The sequence below is a fragment of the Ambystoma mexicanum genome, chromosome 7q (genome assembly GCF_040938575.1).
Source record: "Ambystoma mexicanum isolate Mex_15411 chromosome 7q, UKY_AmexF1_1, whole genome shotgun sequence".
In the NCBI taxonomy this organism is placed as follows: Eukaryota; Metazoa; Chordata; class Amphibia; order Caudata; family Ambystomatidae; genus Ambystoma; species Ambystoma mexicanum.
Window position 1 is genome coordinate 71,424,888 of NC_090941.1, and position 20,649 is coordinate 71,445,536.

The 20,649-nt window shown below is 47.2% G+C and overlaps 2 protein-coding genes across 2 annotated transcripts in view; one reads left to right on the forward strand and one right to left on the reverse strand.

Moving 5' to 3' along the window:
• AMELX (amelogenin X-linked) overlaps positions 1 to 3,514 on the forward strand; it is a 132,900-nt gene extending 129,386 nt beyond the window's left edge. Inside the window, exons 8-9 of the mRNA XM_069639188.1 lie at positions 396 to 800; positions 3,347 to 3,514. Coding sequence (XP_069495289.1) covers positions 396 to 800; positions 3,347 to 3,352 — 411 coding nt within the window. The 3' untranslated portion in view covers positions 3,353 to 3,514. The remainder of the gene's footprint in view (positions 1 to 395; positions 801 to 3,346) is intronic.
• ARHGAP6 (Rho GTPase activating protein 6) overlaps positions 1 to 20,649 on the reverse strand; it is a 2,190,479-nt gene that overhangs the window by 1,586,979 nt on the left and 582,851 nt on the right. The window lies entirely within an intron of this gene.

Genomic DNA, 20,649 nt, shown 5'->3' on the forward strand with positions numbered 1-20,649 from the left:
ACAGCAAGTATTCTGCCTCCGATGAAAATGTATCCAACATAATGAGTGCATTCGTACTACATTATTTCTCTTGCATACAACTAAGTTAACACAACTGCATGTACCTGTATGTTTTCCGATTAAAATCTAAGTGGCTGGAATATTAATAGTACATGTTCGGGTATTGAGAGGTTGCAGCTCTGCTTTGGGACACCGTGCTACATGTAATGCAAGTGGAAAAATATTGAGAGCCAATAGTAAGGTATAAAAGTCACTCGCCACCCTCAGTTCTCCACATGCACACATACCATTTCTTACTTGCAAAGAATGAAATATCACTCACGATTGGCAAGTAGCGAGTGCACATTTTGAGCCTTGTGTAATGTATGATTTCCATTCATGTTTCCTTTCACCAGTACCCATCCTATGGCTATGAACCCATGGGTGGATGGCTGCAGAGTCAAATGATGCCAGGATCTCCTATGATGCCCCAGCAACACATGCAGACAATCCCACAGATGCAGCCTCATCACCCCATGATGCTTCCACAACAACCAATGCTGCCCCATGGACAGATGATGCCACTGCCACAGCACCAGCAGCTCCTGCCTCAGCCAGGTCACCAGCCAATGCAGCCAATGATACCACAGCAACCAAGCCATGTTCTGCAAACTGCACAGGCCAACCATCCCCTACAGCCCCATCAGCCGCAACATTCAGGTCAGCCAATATACCCGGTGCAGCAGCAGCAGCCACCCCTTCTACCTGATATGCCACTGGAACCATGGCAACCTGCTGACAAAACCAACCAAGAAGAGCAGGTGAGTGTTCCTTTTCAAGTCATTGGAATAATGCTTCAGATTTACTAATCAGTGATATAAAGCGGTCCAATTTGAAAAGATAAAAATACCCGTGTTCCCTTATGTTATCTTCCAGACCACGGTTCCATTGGTCCTCCCCTCCATCACTTACACGTCTATAGTGTTTAGTGTTGCCTGGTGGTTTAAAATTCACAGCAGATTTGTTCAGTTACTTAGATGAACTCAAAAACTCAAGATTGCACACTCTTATGATTAGTCATTATGCCCTTGTTACCGGAGGGTCATGGTCTGATGCATTACTCACTCTCACTTTCCTAGGAGCATACCTTTTATTTCACTTTACAGTGGTAGTGGTACCCCGAAGTTGTCTTCCACGGCTCCTATTTGTTTGACTCTACGATTTGCTCCTTGCATTTAGTTTTGTATTGTTTGCCCTGCTGCGATAAATAAAAAAAACGAACAAAAGGCCATTTTAGGGGTAAAGGAAAAATACTCTACAACAGAATGTGGCAGTAACATTTTTTTTTGTTGACAATCAAAATCTTAATCAAACACTGAAATGTCTAATTTTCTGATCCGATTTCTAACCAATTAAAAATGAACAGTCTCAATAGGATAACCCACTTGAAGTCCACATATATAACAATAACGCACATCTGAGTATTTCCTCATCAAACAAACAGTACTCTTGTTGCGGTTTCCATTCTCAATACTTAGCCCTGTCAACTTTCCATCTAAAGTCATGGTTCTATCCTAGCAAGACTACTGCAACAACCTCTACTTCGGTCTCCCATAAACTCACTCATCTGCTCCAACTCATCTAGAACAAGGAAGGCAGGATGATTATGGGGCTAAAACCTAGGCAACATTATCAGGACAGTCCTCCAATCACTGGAGTATCTCTCCATAAAGCAGCAATGCTCGTTCAAACCGTCTCTTTCACCCACAAAGCTTACTGGAAAATAGGGACTTTATAGATTTACTCGAAAACCAAACATTACAGCCCCGTCATGTTCTTCTGCTCCACTTGTTCTATGTCAATCACATCAAAGCCCTTTAAGAATACAATACAGGACATGCTCCTGACACAGGTGGGCACCACCCAAAGCCCTTTAAGAATACAATACAGGACATGCTCCTGACGCAGGTGGGCACCACCCTGTAAAATGACCCACACCCACTTTCCTTCGGTTCTGAGAAAACCACCTAAAGTTTAGAAAACCCCTGAAGATGTGCCTTCTCCAACAAGCCTTTGATACCCAAGCTAGGATATGTGCCTGCCCTCAGATTTCCATCCACTCCTTGAACTGCAGGGCTCTGGTAGCTCATGCTCTGCCTAATTATGATTCCACAAAATCGTCTAGACACTCTTGGAAGTATCTAGAATATTATCATATCCTCCATTTAGCTGTACTCCCGCCTCACTCCTCTTCTTCCACAAAAACAGGCTGATTGGACCTTCACATTTCTTTTGCCTCCTGAACCTGAATTGATGGTTATAAAATATAATACTTCTGTTTCACACTTCTCGTTGCCATCCCCTAGCACTTGCCAAATCTGAATGACCAATGACTAAATGAACTGCCTCCCACACTCGCTCCACCTTCTTTCTTAGGGTTCACTTGGCACAAACCTGTTTACAGTCAGTGCCCTATAAATGATATGTTATTAATTAACACAAATAAATGGAGAATTGTACACGTTGGGCAGGCTGAAGTGATTTAATTAAAGCAAATGTTATGTATATAACCAATACGATCCACCTACATCTTTGTTCTCATTCACTATTCCCCAGTTTTGCAGACCATAGAGATGATTGTGTATGAAAATCAGATGACATTTGAAAAGATAGTGAATAAAATAGTCCCACCTGAAAATATTAGGCAGAGCTCTGTATACACATATCATAGCAGACTGTCATTATATAAAGACATTTTTTTACATCATACTTTTGCCTTCATGTCTACAGAAACAAATATTTTGTATTTGTATAGATTACCATAATAAAATGGTAATGACATGGACGTACATGCCCCAAGAAGTCAATAACTAACTCCAAGGTATAGCCTAGTTTACAATCAAATTATTGTATATAATATGCAATATGTACTAGGTCACACATAAGGCAAACAGTTGCCAGTAACGATTATGGTAGCTGCAAAACATCTATTTGTTACATAGATGACAGGGCACACTTGTTCCTAATGAGCAAATATTAATGAAGAACAATAAATGCATTTGCAATTGTGTGTGCGGCTAAACGTCAAAACTTGATAAATCTATTCATGCAGAAAGATTTAAGGATCAGGCTCCACAAATGATGACAAGTGACTAGGTCTGACCATTGAATACTAAACCTAAAATGTTAAGCCCTATTAGTCGTCTATAAACTAGACAAGATCAGCTTTTAGACAGGATTTGATTAAGCATGAATTTGACTTAGCAGGTGAATCAGGTGCTCTTCTGTGCTTTACCCAATGACTTAATCAAAATATTTTCACATGTCTTGAACATATGTGTGATGGCTGTTTTTTTTGCCCCTTCAGGATTAAATGAAGAAGAATTGAAAGATTATTCAAACCTTCCGATTCACTTACAGGGACATCAATATTCAGTGAGATGCATGATCTCATCGATTTGAATGCTTCATTAATGTTGTTTCTAATAAAATATACAATCCACCAGCAAATAATAAAATGTATGGAAAATCTCAATGTGTCCAAAACACTTTGTTAGAGGCCGCTTCAGTTCGGTTAGCACCGTTCGCTGAGCTTAGGTGTGCTTTTCAGTTGGTAACCGTTGTGTTCTGTTGTGCGAAGCTATGGGTGATTTGTTTTGTTGTTGCAGTGGCTGTGTTTAGTTAGAGCTTTAGCGGTGTATGTAGAAGGGTGAGATTGTTGGTAGGTTGGTTAGTGGCTTCGCTATCTCGATTTGATACATGTTGAGTTCCAAATTCTTTCTAGATCTAGCGCGTGAATATCTCCACATTTCTATCTAGATGAGGCATTGGATAATATACACAATACTGTCGACAAGTGACGCAAGCTAATATTCACAATTCTATCTAAACGCGGCACTGGCTGACATTCACAATCCTGCCTAAAAGTAACGCAAGCCACCATTCACACTACTGTCTAGTTGTGGCGCAAGCTATTATTCACAATTATATCTAAATGTGGCACTGGCTAATTTTCACAATCCTGTCTAGAAACAACGCAAGCCAACATTTAAAATCCTGTCTAGATGTGACGCAAGCTAATATTCAAGAATATATATGATCACAAACGGGGTCGACACATTTTTATCCATGCTCGAATACTGTGGCTTGTGTATGTGATGCCCTCATGTGGAGGATAGATGGGATTCTAAGAAATTAAAAGTGCAAGAGCTGAGTCAGTGTTCCGAGAGTAACTGCTAGCACAGGTGTGTTGACAGAATTATTGGACTGAAATGTATCACTTTTATTTGGTCCCACCCATTGTCCTTTTTAAAAATTATAACTGTTTATACAGTGGCAGCCACCGCCACAACTACTTCCCAAAATCACTTACACTTTACCCATCTGTTTAAATGAACACTTTCCATAATAGCACTTTCCTTGGCATTTATCAGAATTAACAGTGAACGGAGAGAAAGAGAACTTCATGCAAACTGACACATCGTCATTTCTATGTACAATTAGGATATTAGCTTTTGTCTGCAATACGTAGAAATGGATGGGGATAGCTCAGTGATTTAAGTGCTTAATGCACTGCTAGTTATCAAGCGCCACCTGTACCCATCACCATACTTGTTTTACCTAATATATTTTGATAGATCTTTGGATTCACTTAGAATGGGGTTTGGTGCTTCACATATCTCTTATATTAAATACAAAAATCAGCCCATTAAAGAATACAATGCAAAAATCTTAGTATGTTGGTGTAAAATTAAGGATTAGATGGTAGAGGATGTGCTGAACTGGAAAATTTGTGTCAGGAAATAACCAGGTTACTCACCGTAGTGACTTACTTATGGGACATCTCTCCGTCCTGTGGGACGGGACCAAAGCACCTTGTAAAAAGCATCCAAAATGAAATGTTTCCTCAAATGTGTCCCTCCTCTCTTTCTTGCTCGGGGCCCGGCACGCAGCCTTAACTCCGCCCCACGCATCGCCCATCAGTCCTTTTCTATCGCCAGGTCAGAGACCTATTAGCAATAACAGAGGAACCTTATTAGAGGGACGGCGGGCGGACGTATGGAGGAAAGGGGACTATGGACTAGGAGTAAGGTGGTCACTACGGTGAGTAACCTGGTTATACTCCTACGTCCCGTCCCCTTTCCTCTATACTTATGGGAGATTCCCAAGCACTCCTTACAGGAAATACGGGTAGATGGAAATACCCCCTTACTGAAACAGGTTCTTCCGCACAGCCTGACCAAACTGAGCATCAGCTCTCGAACTCATATCAAGACAATAATGCTTACAAAAAGCAGATGGAGGCCCAAGTAGTTGCCCTCGCGATGGACTCCCAGGGGACATATTTCTGAAAAGCAACCGCGGCTGCCTTGCCCCGCACCAGGTGTGCATGAATACCCTTAGGAGGTTTCAGTCCTTGGACGGTGAAAGACTCTGTGATGCAGGCGGCGATCCACCGAGAAATAGTCGCCTTAGATGCCTGCTTACCCTGAGGGTTACCGAAGGTCACAAAAAGTTGAGAAGTCCTAAGCTCGGAGGTCCTGTTAAGGTAGAACTTAAGAGCTCTTCTGACATCAAGACAGTGCAGAACCCTTTCAGCCTCTGAGACAGGGTTCGCAAAAAAGACTGGTAGGGAGATCGACTGATTCAGAGGAATTCAGTTACCACCTTTGGTAGAAAGGCCGGGTTTGTCCGTAGGACTACCTTGTCCTTGTGAAAGACTAAGAAAGGAAGCTCCACCGACAAGGCATGGCGCTCACTCACTCTCCTTGCAGACGTAACGGCGATCAGAAAGGACACTTTCCAGGATAGGTACTTGAGGTCCACCGTGGCCATGGATTCAAAAGGTTTATGACACAGCGCCGTCAGGACTACATTTAGGACCCACAGCGGGTGTGGACTACGAACCGAGGTTAGAGGCGTGTCAAGCCTGCAAAATGACTCTTAACCACTGGGTTACTCAGAGAATAAGAGCATTGGCCTTTAGCAAGATAAGCAGAAACCGCTGAAAGGTGAGTTCTGCATGACAGAACGTGAACACCCGACTCTGCTAGGGAGGACACGAAGGACAGCACCGTGTCAATCGTAGCCACCCTTGGATCCAACTGCTTTTCCAAACACCAATGAGAGAACCTGAGCCATTTACTCCTGTATTGGGATCTGGGATCTGGTCAAGGGTTTCCTGGCTGCCTGGATAATATGCATGTTATCTGTAGACAAGTTAAGATGCTCTAAACATTTGAACTCAGGCACCATGCCGCCAAGCTGAGCGATTGTGGGGAGGGGTGCCACATCTGCTGTTCCCCTTGATGAAGAAGATCTGGGGTTACTGGTAACCTGATCGGCGGAAACATCGACAGGTGTTGAAGTTCTGAGAACCAAAACCTGGCTGGCCACCACGGGACTATGAGTAGAAGGGAACAGTTCACAGAGTTCTTCAGCTTCCAAATTGCTCGATGAACTAGAGGCAGAGGCGGGAAGGCGTAAGCTCTCATGTTGTGCCATGGAATCTCGAGAACATCCCCCAGAGAGGAGGCTCCCAGCCCCCCTCTGGAGGCATACTGAGGAAGCTTCTTGTTTACCGCCATAGCAAAGAGGTCCATCTCCGGTGTGCCCCAATGCGAGAAAATCCATGAAAGGACCTCCGCCTTCAACTCCCACTCGTAGCTGACCACTGTCCGCCGGCTGAGGGCATCCACTGTGACATTCAGCTGGCCCGGGATGTGCACCGCAAGCAGCCAGACACCATGAAGCACGGCCCACTCCCATATCTGAATGGAAAGGTCCACGAGGGGGGGGGGGGGGACTTCGTACCCCCTTGCTTGTTGATGTAATACATTGACACCACATTGTCCGTACGTATGCAGACCACCTTGTTGGCAATGAGCGGTCTGAAAGCCGTGAGCGCTAGGAAGATCGCCAGAAGCTCCAAATGATTTATGTGCAGGAGCTTGTCCTGAGGCAACCAAAGGTCCGAGACCTGAAGAAGATCTAACGTTGCACCCCAGCCCAGAAGGGAGGAGTCCGTTGTGATCGTCAGCATAGGGGCTGGGTCCTGAAACCCCGCGCCCACCGACAGGTTGCTGAGAGATGACCACCAATTCAGGTCCACTCTCATGACATCCGGAATCATTATCCGCTTGGAATCCGGGTCCACAGCCTGACACCAGGAACGCTGAAGAGCCATCTGGGTCTGTCTCATATTGAGACGAACAAGAGGAAGAGCCAGCACACACGAGGCCAGGAGGCCCAGAATCCTCTGGAACCACCAGGCCGACATACTCTCCGACTGCGCAAACATCCGACACGTGGCTAACAGATCTGCCATTCTGTCCCCAGTCAGGTACACTCTGCAGTCGATCGTGTTCCAGCAACAACACAGGAAAATCAGGTCCTGCGAGACCGTCATGAAAGATTTCCGCCAGTTCACCGACAGCCCAAGATGGAACAGGAGCTGAAGGAGAGACTGGAGATTGCCTGCTGCTGCCAGCAGACAAGGGTTGCGTAAGAGCCAGTCGTCCAAATATGGATACACATGGATACCCTGGAGACGAAGATATGCCGCAATCACTGACATCTTTGTGAAGACATGCGGTGCCGAGCTGAGGCCAAAAGGAAGCACTCGAAACTGGAAGTGCTCCTCTCCCAAAGAGAAGCGGAGATAACTCCTGTGTGGGTTCCAAATCAGGATATGCATGTACGCATCCTGAAGATCCACAACGCTGAGCCAATCGCCCATCTGCAATGAGGAGCGTATCTGGCTGGGCGTGATCATCTTGAATTTCTCTTGGGGTAGGAAAAGATTGAACTGGGAAAGGTCTAGAATGGTGCGCAGGCCAGCCTGGTTGGGTTTGGGCAGAGTAAACAGCTGGGAGTATAAGCCCTCCTCTCGCTCCCCAAAGGGAACGGGTTCCACAGCTCTGAGGTCCAGAAGTTTCTGAACTTCAGCTGTGAGGGAGGGCGAGCCAGACAGCTGAAAAGGACGGTTGAGGGGTGGGGTAGGGGGTAGAGGTAAGCAGAAGCCCGGGGTCTCGTGGGAGCGCGGAAAACCCTCATTTAGTAGGTTTATCGGTGGCGGTGCCACCTGAACCTGAGGAGGAGGCTGAGGAGTGGGAGAAAAACCACGTCCGTTGTTGTCTACGGCGGTTATTCCCCGCAGGGGTATCCACTCTGTGAGATTTGGGGTCGAGGAAGCCCCTAAAGCCAGAGGAAGGCCGACTTTGCGACAACGGTCTCTGCGCTTTGAAAGGAGCCTCAACCAGGACAGACAATGACTTAGCTGTCTGAGTGCTATCCTTCGTCTTGGTGAGCTCTACATCTGTTGTAGAATGAAAGAGCTCCTTACTATCGAACGGAAGGTCCAAAACCTTGTCCTGCACTTCTTTTGAGAATTTAGTGGCATGCAGCCACGCCTGCCATGAGGTATCAACCCCCAGCATAAGGCCCCGAGCCGAGGTGTCTACGTGATGAGCCGCAGCTTCCAGGAGATCCTGGGCCAAGACCCTGGCGTCGGAAAGGGCTCCTTTGAAGTCTTCCAGCTTCTCGACCGGGATAAACTCCTCAAACTCCAACAGACCTTTCCACATCCGCATGTTAGCTCCCGCCAATATCAATTCAGCGTTCGCCTACCTGAGCTGCAACGCGAAGATGGCGAAGATTTTCCTCCTGAGGGAGTCTAGGAGCTTGTCTTCCTTTCCCAGAACCTGAGTAGCCGTCTTTGAAGAGGATGCTGCTGGCATAGACTGCAAAGTGGACGTAGCCACCACTGTGGAGGAGGGGGGCGGACAAGACGACAGGACCACCTCTTCTGAAGAATGCAGCCTGTGTCTCGCGTCAATTTTCTTATTGACAAAAAGTCCAGAGTGTGGCTTTTCCCACACTCTACGGACCTCAGCCAGAACGTCCTTCTGCAAGAACAGGCCTTTACGCTCCAAAGGAGACAGGGTGAACGCCCCAGAAAGCACGCCCTCCTGCGGAGTGGGTGCCTCGGGCACCGGAACATCTAAGAAACTCATCATTTCCAGTACCCGGTCATGAAAAGCTCTGATAGAGCGGGGAAGGTCCTCGTTGTCCTGCTCGCCTTGGGCGTCATCTGTCAGGTCAGGATCCTGCTGAGCCATGTCAGGCGCTGCCTTGTCCATCGGGGACAATGGAGGCAAAGGCGGAAGAGTCGGGGAAGGCACCAAAGGCAAGGGAGGCGCCGGCGGAACCACCAGAGGAACAGGTGAAGCCAGAGTTGCAGGCGGACATATCTCCCTAAAAAGCCCTTTGAAATACTCTCTCATAGGGTCAGTACGCATAAGCGTTTGAAATTTACCGAAAAAGGCGTCCTCCGGAGACTGTTTTGGAAACTGAGGAGGCCTCTCATGAGGTGGACAAATCCAGGGATTTAACGGGGACGGGTGCCACACTGGCCCCTCCACCGACGTATCCACATAAATCAACGGTGCCAACCCTGCAGGCAACAAAACATTGTGCAGAAGAGGCATCCGGGCGTTCCAATCATAAACTGGCCAATAAGGATGCGCACAAGGGACTCTATGTTCACCCAAGGGACTAAGCCCTACACCTGAGACCAATGGCGTAGTTGTAGGGGTAGCACCTAAAATGGCCGCTGTGGTCGTGGCGGGAAGGGGCGCCATTTTGTCCTCATCTGAGGGGAACTGCGGCACGTGAGGAAGTGAGGCAGGGGTCCCCGTCGATGGATCAGGGGTCTTAACTTTAGCCTTAACATAAGGAACCTCGGCAGAGCCGGTACTGTGAGGCCTGGAATGTTTTTGTGACATACCAACCGCCAACTTAGCCTTCGGAGGAAGGGCCTTGGCACTGCCAGTAAAACAAGAACTTTGCTTCTTTGCCCACTCAACAGGTCTGGTGTCACCACAAGAGCGGGAGCGGTGAGAAACAGCTTTCACCGACAAGGCCTGGTCAGGCCTCTCAGAACTGTTGGTAGCTTTAGCCTCAGAACGAGGGACCTCGGACCGAGGCCCGATAACAGCCTAATCTGCGCCGGCCTCGAACATCTGTTCGGTAACAGCAAGCCCACCCAAGGCCTCGGGGTGCACCCCGGTCTTATTTCTGAGGGAAGCCGACAGAGAGGCCTCAGAGCGAGCTCCGGTACCCCACGACTCAGTAGAACTGGGTCTACAAACAGGCACCATAGGAGGGGCCTCCGAGCGCACTCCGGTATCCACAGGCCCCTTACGGAGACCCTCGGAGAACACCCTGGTAGAATTATTAAGCCCAACGGGCACCTCACGGTGCACCCCAGTGGCAGATCGATCAACACCCCTCCCGGCCCGAGAGGAACCTGGAAAGGTATCCCCCGGCTGGGGTGCTCTGAAAAGTAAAGAACTTACCAGGCGTTTCTTCTTCTCGTCGATGAACGCCTGAAAATGTGAAGGAGGAGTTTGTCGGAACACCTCCTCCCACCGCTCCAACCGACGAAGTGCCCGGACCGAAAGGGAGTCGCAGTAAAAACAGGAGTCCCAACGGTGATCTGGACCCAAGCACTCTAACAAAGAGGATGGGGATCCGCCCTCGCGAAACGACAGTGACACGATGAACAATCTGGAAAGTCTAGTTTGAGCGACATAGACTAGTACACCATCGCTAGCGAGAGCCAGAGAGGAAAAAAGGGAAGAAAATCTTCCAAGGATGCACGTGCGTCCAGTCTCGAACAAGCGGAGAAAAGGACTGATGGGCGATGCGTGGGGCGGAGCCAAGGTGGGCAGGGTTACGGCCGTGTGCTGGGCCCCGCGCAAGAAAGAGAGGAAGGACACATTTTTGGAAACATTTTGGATGCTTTTTACAAAGTGCTCCGGTCCCGTCCCACAGGACGGAGAGATGTCCCATAAGTATGGAGGAAAGGGGACGGGACATAGGAGTAATAGGCATGATTCCGAGCTTCTCCAATTAACCAACGTGTGATCCTGGGAAAATCCCTCTAGTTCACAGGGCCTCCTTTTCCCTAATGTCTTACATTGAGAACAATTATAAAATTACGCTTTAACTAAACAAAATAAATGCGGGGGATGCAAAGAAGTTTAAACACATTGCCGGGCAGAAAATTACAGTACTTTAGCGAATCTGCACTTGGGCTTGTGACACTTTAGCTTAGACTTAACCTGATCTAATGTAGCATTACAGGGTATATGAGGTCGCACTTGGAATTTTGTTTTAGTGCCGATATGTGAGGCCGAATTTAGCATAGTAAGGCTGTACAGGGCTTGTGAGGTTTTAAGAGATAAAATGTCAGTTACTGCCTGGGTATATACGGCAGCATTAACAAAAGGAAGCAATGCCCCTGATCGATGATGGTTTTGCTGTGTGTGCCCCTAGCCAGGGACCTCATTTAGGTCACCCTTGCGACCTCTGTGGTCTCCCTTGCAAACTTTAAACAAAAAAAAAAAAGGTTTTTTTTCTTTTTTTCTTTTGTAATGCAAACTCCTGGGCTGTGGCCAGCACCATGCGGCTCTTTACTTCTAGAGTGGCTGGCTTTCTTGTTCAGGCCCCTTAAAAAAAGAAGAAAAATAAGAACAGGAGTGCCACAAGTCTAACACTTTCAGCACTGACCCTAAATAAGAAAGAATAGGAATACTACATAATGAGTCTTTGTGGAATTCTATACAATAATTGCTAGACTCGTTAAAGGTTTATTTCAGGCACACTTGAGGGGGTGAGTCACTGAAGTCGATAAATGAGTACCAACACAGGTTGGGTGATATTGGGTGTATATTTTTTCTATATAAAGCGCTTAAGCGTAAGTGCTATATAATAACACATCATCATTGGGTCATGGACGTCTGCTTGCATTCACAGTAATTTGGTCATATAGGCCTATACACACTGATCTTAACGATACATATGCCGATCCATTCTTGTATGAAATGTACATCACATTATAGTGATATCTAACCATACTTTGCGTAATGTACAATGTTATGTGATGCCACTTCCTGTTTAGTCAGTGGGTAAAAGGTCGTGTTCCATTGCTTCCCACGATATCACTTCGGGGTGGGGTCACATGACATCACTTCTTGTGATGTCATCAGGGGGTCAAGGGTCATGTGATGTCACTTCCGCTACCCCAGGCATTTTGGTGAAATGACGTCCCTGCCCCTAGCATATCATGACTGTCCTTGTCATCAAATACGGAGGCATCACTGTCATGGGCGGTGCCAGCCCCTGGCTCGAGAGGTCTGTGGCCCTCCGACTTTGAGGCAGTCGGTATCACACTGCTGAGGTAACCAGCCGCGGCTCGACAGCATGAGCCGGTCCTACTTTATCACCTCGAAGAGCCCTTTGTGTTTATTTACGTTTAATCAGTTAACGTGATGAAATTAGCAGCAAACGTATAGAGCAAGAGGACAAAAGCCTGTCCAGGCCATAGTAGACCGCCCCCTACGATGAAGCCAACGGCTTAACTGCTTCTTGTGGCAACTTTATGAAACTAAACAGCCTCCGAGTTGGTGTGAAACATACATATAAGTGGCAAAAGGAAGCTGTAATAGAAATTCAGCCACCCGAGGTGAGGGGAAGAGGGAAATCGACAGGGAAAAGGGTTTAATGGCGCCACTAACTACCAGCTTTCAAAACTGACATTCAGCACCCAAAATATTGGGCCTTACTCCGGCCTTGTGGTTAAAAACCAAATTAGCCATTCGTCCGCTTTTGTATTGCTATTAATCAGACACTTTGGGCCTCATTACACGGTAGGCGGTAAGGGTTTACCGGTACCGGTATTTTACCGGTAAACCCTTACCGACTTACTACGAGGTACCTTTGCGGGTTGGGGAATTTAACGCCTGCTTTTTGCAGGCGTTAAAAACCAACCTGCAAAAGGACCAGGGAGCCAATTATGGTACCGCAATTTGCGGTACCGTAATTAGCGCCTTCCCCATTCCCATTGAGCCCTATGGGGCAAAAATGGGAATGGGGAAGGGCAATGGGGGAAGGAGGAATTACCGCCCCACCAACCTTGGAATAGGGCGGTAATTCCCCTTTCCACCAAGGCGGTGCCGGTATTTTAACGCCATGGACCAAGACCTTGGTCCACCGCCATCCGTGTAATGAGGCCCTTAGTGTCCATTTGTAAACTTTTGCAATATTACTTCCTATGATGTCAACAGGCAAAAGGTAATATCTTATCACTTCTTGCCATGACATCATATTTGCAATGTCACTTACTACCCCTGGCATTGTGGTGTATTGACAAACCTGAAAGTGCCCACTAGCAACACACACATTTTAAGTCAGGGGATAATATATGGCACTGTGTCACCTAACTACTAGGCATTGTGTCACCAAACTGCCAACTGTCCATCGACCTGGTCTTGAAGTCCCCCCATCCTTACCTGGCTGGGGGCGCCATCCTATAAGTGTGGCTTCTGCTAACCCGCGGCATCTCGCTCTGGCTTGAGGGCTTTCGGACAGGAATTAAATGTCTCTCTCAGGCGTCATACGTGCACCCTTCGGCTTAACGATGCCCTTAAAATGTATATCACACAAGTGACACACGCTATCTTTACTCTTCTGCTGCATCACGCTCGTCTTTCACTCCCTTGCTTCGAGGACAGACGAGTACAGAGCTGTTGAATATATTAAACAAAACATAGCTGGCTTGTCGTTCGGTTTTGCCCTCATCAATTAGGTATCAATCCCATGGCAAGTTTCTCACATTGAAGGGTACTACCGACAAATGAGGCAGATTACTAAACTCCTAAACCGTTTTTCCTCAGGTATTGCAATCATTGGCCTTCTTCATGTCCCAAACTTGTTCAGTGTTCGCATCATACGGCAAACTACTTAACGTTTGAGCTACTCACAATTACCCAGGTATTGCAAACAATTTCCATGGTAGCTACATCACATGCACGATATTTCCATTATATGTACAGGTAGTTTCATGTGGCAAGTATGGACATCCTGTGTTCAAGCCCACCTTTAGGCTGACTGCACAAAATACCCAGACACGTCGTTAGTGGAAAAGGTTGCTTTAATGTGACAGGCCGTGGCTTACAAGAAACACGCTAACCTGGCTCCCTGCCCTTACAGACTAACAGATCAATTAACAATCACCAAAAACAACAAAATAAACAATTCAAATTCATCACTTCCGGTCCCTTGCTCCCTCCCCTCAATTCCTCTCAGTCTTCATTCCCGCTTTCCCCCATCTTCTCCCAGAGGCAAAGCCCCTCTTCTTGGATACCTCTTCCCCCTCTTTGTACCCCCAGGGTATCCTGTTCGTGCAAACAGAACTACCCACCCCCCTTACCACAATAATAATCCTTCGGCGTTAACCAACCATCATTTAATAAACTGTCTCCTCGGCACCAGAAAAACCCTCCCCGGAGGTGTTCTTTCTGCCCCCCCCTCCATAACCTTCCTATTTAATTCTTGTTTAATAGTTCCTTCTCCTTCCTTCCCTTTCTCTCTTTTATTTATTTATTTTAAACATTTCCCACAACAATCTTTGCTCCTAGACATAAAAAAAAACCTGATAGAACAGTACTTAATCTCCTCTTCTTTGTAATTCACCCTAGTTCCTTTCTTCCAACACTACCCCTTCACGTTGCTCGCCATGCCAATATCACATTTTTCTCTGCTCTTTCTCTTAACCATATCAACTCCATAAACCTGTCAAAGCCAGTTAACCCCTTCCATAAATTAAAACTAAAACTTCCTCCAACTGTCATGGCCAACTTACTTCACTACATAAACCTAATAGCCCTCATCCCCTTAATCCCCACCATCAGAACATTTGCTTGGGAGAAAACACTATATCCAACTGCCCTAAAACCTTTATACTCCTACATTAACAGACACCCTGCATATATTGACCATTCCCTTATAATAGTCTTCAAGACACCACTTCCTGCTGCATCTGTGAAAAGACAAATTAAGCACCACACGTAATCAAACTCAACCCACCTTACTGCACTCCGCTACTCCTCCTCTATCATACCAAAGACCCGACACTGTAAACCCCATATTACCTTTCACCCCATATAATCCCTTGCACTTCAGAAAGCTGTCTCCTCCTCCTTAATCACTATGTCTCCTTTCTGGCAAATCCCTCACCCCGTACCTTTTTCTGTGTTGCTCATACTGTCACAACCCCACCCTTTAGCACTTTTTCTGGTGTCCAATTCTCGCGCCTGACCAGATACCAAAAACCTGTCCTCATTCTTTATGTGCCTGGCCCCATGTTCTGTTCCCTAAACAGGGCACCATTGACCCTCCCTTTCCCTAGCAGTCAAATACCTTCCTTTCCCTCCTTGTTTATTGAGTTTATTCATTAATTATTCATTATAACCATGACCCCTCCTTTTCCAAACCTCCTGCAACTAAACCATCGTCAATCTGCACCAGCACCCTTATTATGCACCCCCATTTTGGACCCTGCGCCCCCAAACTTTGTTAGTCCCACCTCGTCCAAACTCTACCCCCTTAAACTGCTACACCCACCCCCATTTTTACCAAAGCCCTTTTATCTACTTCGAACCCTCTAACACATTTTCCTCCCCGCCAACACCTCCATAGAGCCCCAGCATGTCCTTGTCAACACCTAGGTCCCTTCGATCATCTTTCCTGTTTCCCATTTATTTATTTATTTTTTATTATTATTTACTTATTTCTTTCTGATTTGTTTCCTTTTGAAACACCCTGTTGCCCTTATACACCATGCCCCTCTACTCACTGCACTCTGACACCACCTGCCCCCAGCCCACTGCTGCCACCTGCCCTTTTGTTCTGAAAACCTGAAACTCCTCTGCTGCTCCCCTTGTTATTTCTCTTTTTTATTTAGTTAATTTCCTTACCCACTAAAGTCCTAACCTCTGTGGTATACCTGCATTAAGTATTCTTGCGGACACGCCCTGTTCTCCTCTATCCACCATATGCTCTCCCATCAGGTCCCCCAACTAATGCCGCAACCAACCCTTTTCCTTCACATATTCCTCACTTCAACAGCAACTTTCTCCTCTCCTCTGCCAGTCCAATTGATACCCTATAACCGTAAACCAGACCCAACCTCATTCTGTATGGGGCCAGCATATTGAACAGCATCCCATGGCTATTCACCTTTATAGGGGTAATGCCCTGCCCCATCACGACCATACTCAATTGCTCCCCGCTCCTTACACTGCACCATTCCTTATTGCCCCCCACTGCACCGGGGGCCGTACCTGCTCCCTCCGTCCATGCAGTTTAAACCCCCCCACGCAACAACTCCATCCCTTCCCCATTCTGTCAAGGTACCCCTGTGATCACCCTTGTCAATACTTGCTCCCTTGCTCACCACCACACACCTCCCATGCTGTCCCCCGCCCTTTCCGGTTGCCATACACACTTCTTCTATCCATGCCCTTTAAATCCCACTGTGTCTGCCCTTTGTGACCCACCTATCTTCCTTTAGCCACCACGCCACCATGTTCACCCTTACAAATGTTCCATATCCTTTAAGTTTCCACCACTGCACTAGGGGCCATCCATGTACCCCCGTCCATGCACTTCCATCTCAACGCTGTTCCCCCCCATTGCACCAGGGGCCGTCCACGTTTCCCCGTCCATGCAGTTCCAACTCACACCGTTCTCCCCCCAATGCACCAGGGGCCAACCATGCACCCCTGTTCATGCAGTTCCAACCACACCCCCTGCTACTTCATGTAACATCACTGCCCGCTTTCTCCCCGCGCCCTTGTGCACTGTTCTTCCTCCGCTCCTTCACCAGAGCACAAAACCAGAGCGCAAAACCAGATATAGCCCTTTTGCACTGTACCATTTCGTTATTTTATTTTGTAAATCCTCAATTCCTTTATCTTCTTTCCTCGCCTTTTCCCCTTTTATTATTTCTTTATTTTTCCCAAAGCATCCTCTCAGTCCCTGTGTCAAAAAAGTATAACTCCCCACTGCAAAATATTCTCCTCCCCTTCCTCTCTCGTTAACCTTCTCCAAACTTCCCCCTTTAATATGATATTTTCTCCCAACTTTGATTATCCCAGTTCCCCCATTAGCCTAAAACTTTTTTGATGACCTGTATTCACCCATCTTTACTGTCACCAAACTCCACTGGCACCCCCACCCACTTCGCCTTAAGCCCACAAACTAACGAGGTACGATAACTTATTACTGTGATGCCGTTCACGCAAACCCACCAACTTCTTGTCCCGATAATGTTCTCCTCCCCCCTATTCCTTCATATAGTAAACCATTTCCACCGTGTCACCTCTTCCCCTCCCGCGGCAAGCCTTCACCTGGAAAATTGCTGGCTCCCTACTTCCTCTTGTCCCTCAACCCAGTCCTGTCCGGGTGGGACAACCAATAACTGGACAGTAAAAAGGCACCTGCCAGTGTGCAGCTTCGACAAGCCATACAACCAACCCTGCATCTTGCTCTGTGCCCGGTCTTGTATCTCGTGCCAGAGTATGCCAACCCCTGTTTTCCTTTAACCCCTATACTCTTCCCTCACTTAACCAGTCCCCCATTAACCTAACCCTATCTTCACTTCAAATAGACCAAAATGATCTTCCCCATCCCTCCCTCTCAAGCACTCCACTCCGTCACTGCCAATTTCTGATGGTCATACTCTTCACCAGGCAGAGTGGGTGGTAGCGTTCCCCGATTTCTTTTTATAATTATTATCCACCCAAACCTGTTCCAACCTGGGATATCCATTCTTCCTTCATAATTATTTGTTATTCCCATTCCTTCATTTAATGTGTCTTATATTTATTTAATCATATCCTAATACCCCCCCCCACATCACCGTCCCCCACCAACCTTACCCTTCCCAAACACCCTTGCACCTACGGTTCAAATCCCGCTCACCTCTTGTTCCAAAACCATTGTAGAGTGGAGCATACACCCCATCGCCGCTGCATTGCCGCTGGGCGGGGGTGGAGGGGGGAAGCCATCCAAAATCTCTCCTCATGCTCAATTCAGGTGATGGCGTTCCGGCCATCTCCCAACACCAAGGTTACCAGCCTGGGGACGTACTACTCCCTTCCGCTCCTGTTGTAGTGGGGGGGGGGGCTAGCCCCTCTCCCTGCTGCACTCAGGGTTGATGGGGTTCACCAACTCCCTTCGCTTGTGGACAAAACCAGGGCAGTGGTGCCCCCTCCTACCACCACCTACTACGGCTACCCTGTGGTCCTCCTTGGTTGGTGCCCCCCATCCTGGCATATCCCCCCCATGGCTCCCTTATAGCCCTTCCTGATCCTGACTAGCCCACCTGCCCTATAACTTTGTTACCCCCCCTTTGACGCCCTGAATGGGGTACCGCCCTGCCCCTAGGGCACATAACGGGCACCCGCCCCTAGTCTAGCCCACTAGCTGCTCCCTCCCCACTCCCAGCCCAATCCCTCCCGCCCTGTTGACTCCAAACAAACCCAGATGAGGGGCTAATCTCCCACCCTCACCCTCTGAATGACCCCCACCCAGATCAGCCCCCCGGGAGCACCCCTTCGCCTAACAGCCCCATGTCTCGAGAGGATAGCTCAGGAGCAGCACGCTCACCACAGAAGCCAAAACGACACAGAGCAACACAGGCTCGGTCCCCAGGGGGTGGCAGGGGGTGGAGGGGTATTATACGCATTATAAATAACCTATCATATCATAATATCATGGGGAAGATGGGGGGGCAGGAGCCCCTAGCGGTGCAAGGTTGTTCCCTGAGAAGAGGATACCCTCATTCCCATAAACTAGCACCGATCCATTAAAGAAGGAGACCCTGAGCTTATAGTTTTTTTTTTTGGGACCCTCCTCTTCCCCCTCCACCACCTACCCACACCCAGCCATATGGCTTCTGTCATGGCCTACTAAGAACTGAAAGGGCAGTGCACCACACTGCCCCCTGGTGGCAAACAGTGGGTAGCGCAGTGTCACCTCAGAGAAACGGGGCAAGCTAACGCTCCTGCCTTCCTTCTCAGACAGTGCTGAGAGGAGAAGGTCATGGCCTGGGCCCGACCGGGAAGAAAGGTAAGTAAATATCTTTAATACAAATTGTCTGCCCCTAATTATCTAATAAAATGTTTTTTAAAAAATGTATTTAGCGCCCCGGATACCCCTCCCCCCTCCTTACCCTTTGCTCCCACCCGGCCTGCCTCCGACTGCCCCCTAGGCCGCCGCCACAGCAGCAGGGTGGTGGTGAAGGTCCAGGCAACACAGAATGGTGCTAACTGCCAAAAGCTGCTGCATCTTCGCAGGCACACGTATTTTAATAACTAAGGGGGACAATCTAACCCCCACCCGACACATTGGTTGGTGCAGTGCCCAAAACCCCGGGGAGCAACACGTACCACGTGCTCCGCGTGGGCCCCCATTTGCCCGAAATTCTCATGATACGGCTTGGAAATCACACTTGATGGGTCTTGCCATATTTTTGACCAAGTCTGTATCATGTCTGAACTAAGGGTGCTTTCTGTGCTCCATTGAGGAATTCAACTGTTGCATGCGTGCAGCCCACATTCCGCATGGTATGTATGTGAAACAACCCAGTGTTGCATAATTTTACTAAAATCAGGTAACATACAAAATTACCTTCCGAGTACATGAGGAACTTGTGGTCTAATTAACATAATGAACAGGGGGAACGGTTTAAAGAAGCAAAAAACATGTTGGGAAGAATAGGAGTTACAATCAGGAATGGTCGGCAGTAAAACGTTGAAATCCACAAAGTGAGATACAGAAAAGGAAAAACTGGCCACAAATTGGCTAATCGAGTTTTTTTTGTTTTGTTTGTATAAACACCTTTCTTACATAGAAACTTTACGGCTGCACATCCATATTTCAATAGGCAAAAAAGGTGATTATAAAACCACTGACAAGAGAGGCCAACGAGGTTTCTACACATTTCAACAACTCTGTAAATGGTAAACACGGAGAATCAAGACCCCCGTAGGCTGAGGCCCAAACTATACCTCTGCAACTACACCTTAGCCACTTGACCACTCCTCTTCCCAATGTAAGACAAGGACAGCCTTTTTTCTACGATGGAACAAGAGGTATTCTTCTGAGAGGTGTTCTAAAAATGAACCAACAGAAGCAGAATATCACTGGGGGTTTGAGGATGTGGAGAGTGGGTGGGATAGCACTCAAAATATTAGGCTATAGTAGTGCCTGCATCTTTTATAACCCAAAGTAACATAATGGCTCCAGATAAGAATTTGACAGTATTTTATTCTCCATTTTGAAAAATGAGTGAATGTTTCTTCAGGGAGTACAAATATAGTTTCCTCATTCCCGAAGAGTATTTTCAAGCCAGTGCATATATTTTGATTTCAATGTATTAAAAAATAGGCTATTTCTTCAAATCCAAACATTATTTGCATCTAGAAATTTTCGAAAAGGAGCATTTTAGCATTTAAGCTTTTTCAAAATGAGGCAACAGTATATCGTGAAAGGTGCTGCTCACGCCACTGGTCTGAACATAATGACCCGAGCAGTGCACGTGGCAGAAAGGGTCAGACACATGTATACCAGTAATTCCTTTACATTTGCAGTAGCAGCAAGACTTTAGAAAATGAAACCAGCCGGTACACTGTTAGAGGATCCTTGCGTAAGAATGTCTTGGTCCAGTCGGGCTTTAATTTAATTTTCCACTTGTATATTTAGAGGAATACCCATATAGTGTTGGGATATTGGCTCCACTGAATTATCGATGAGCAAGTT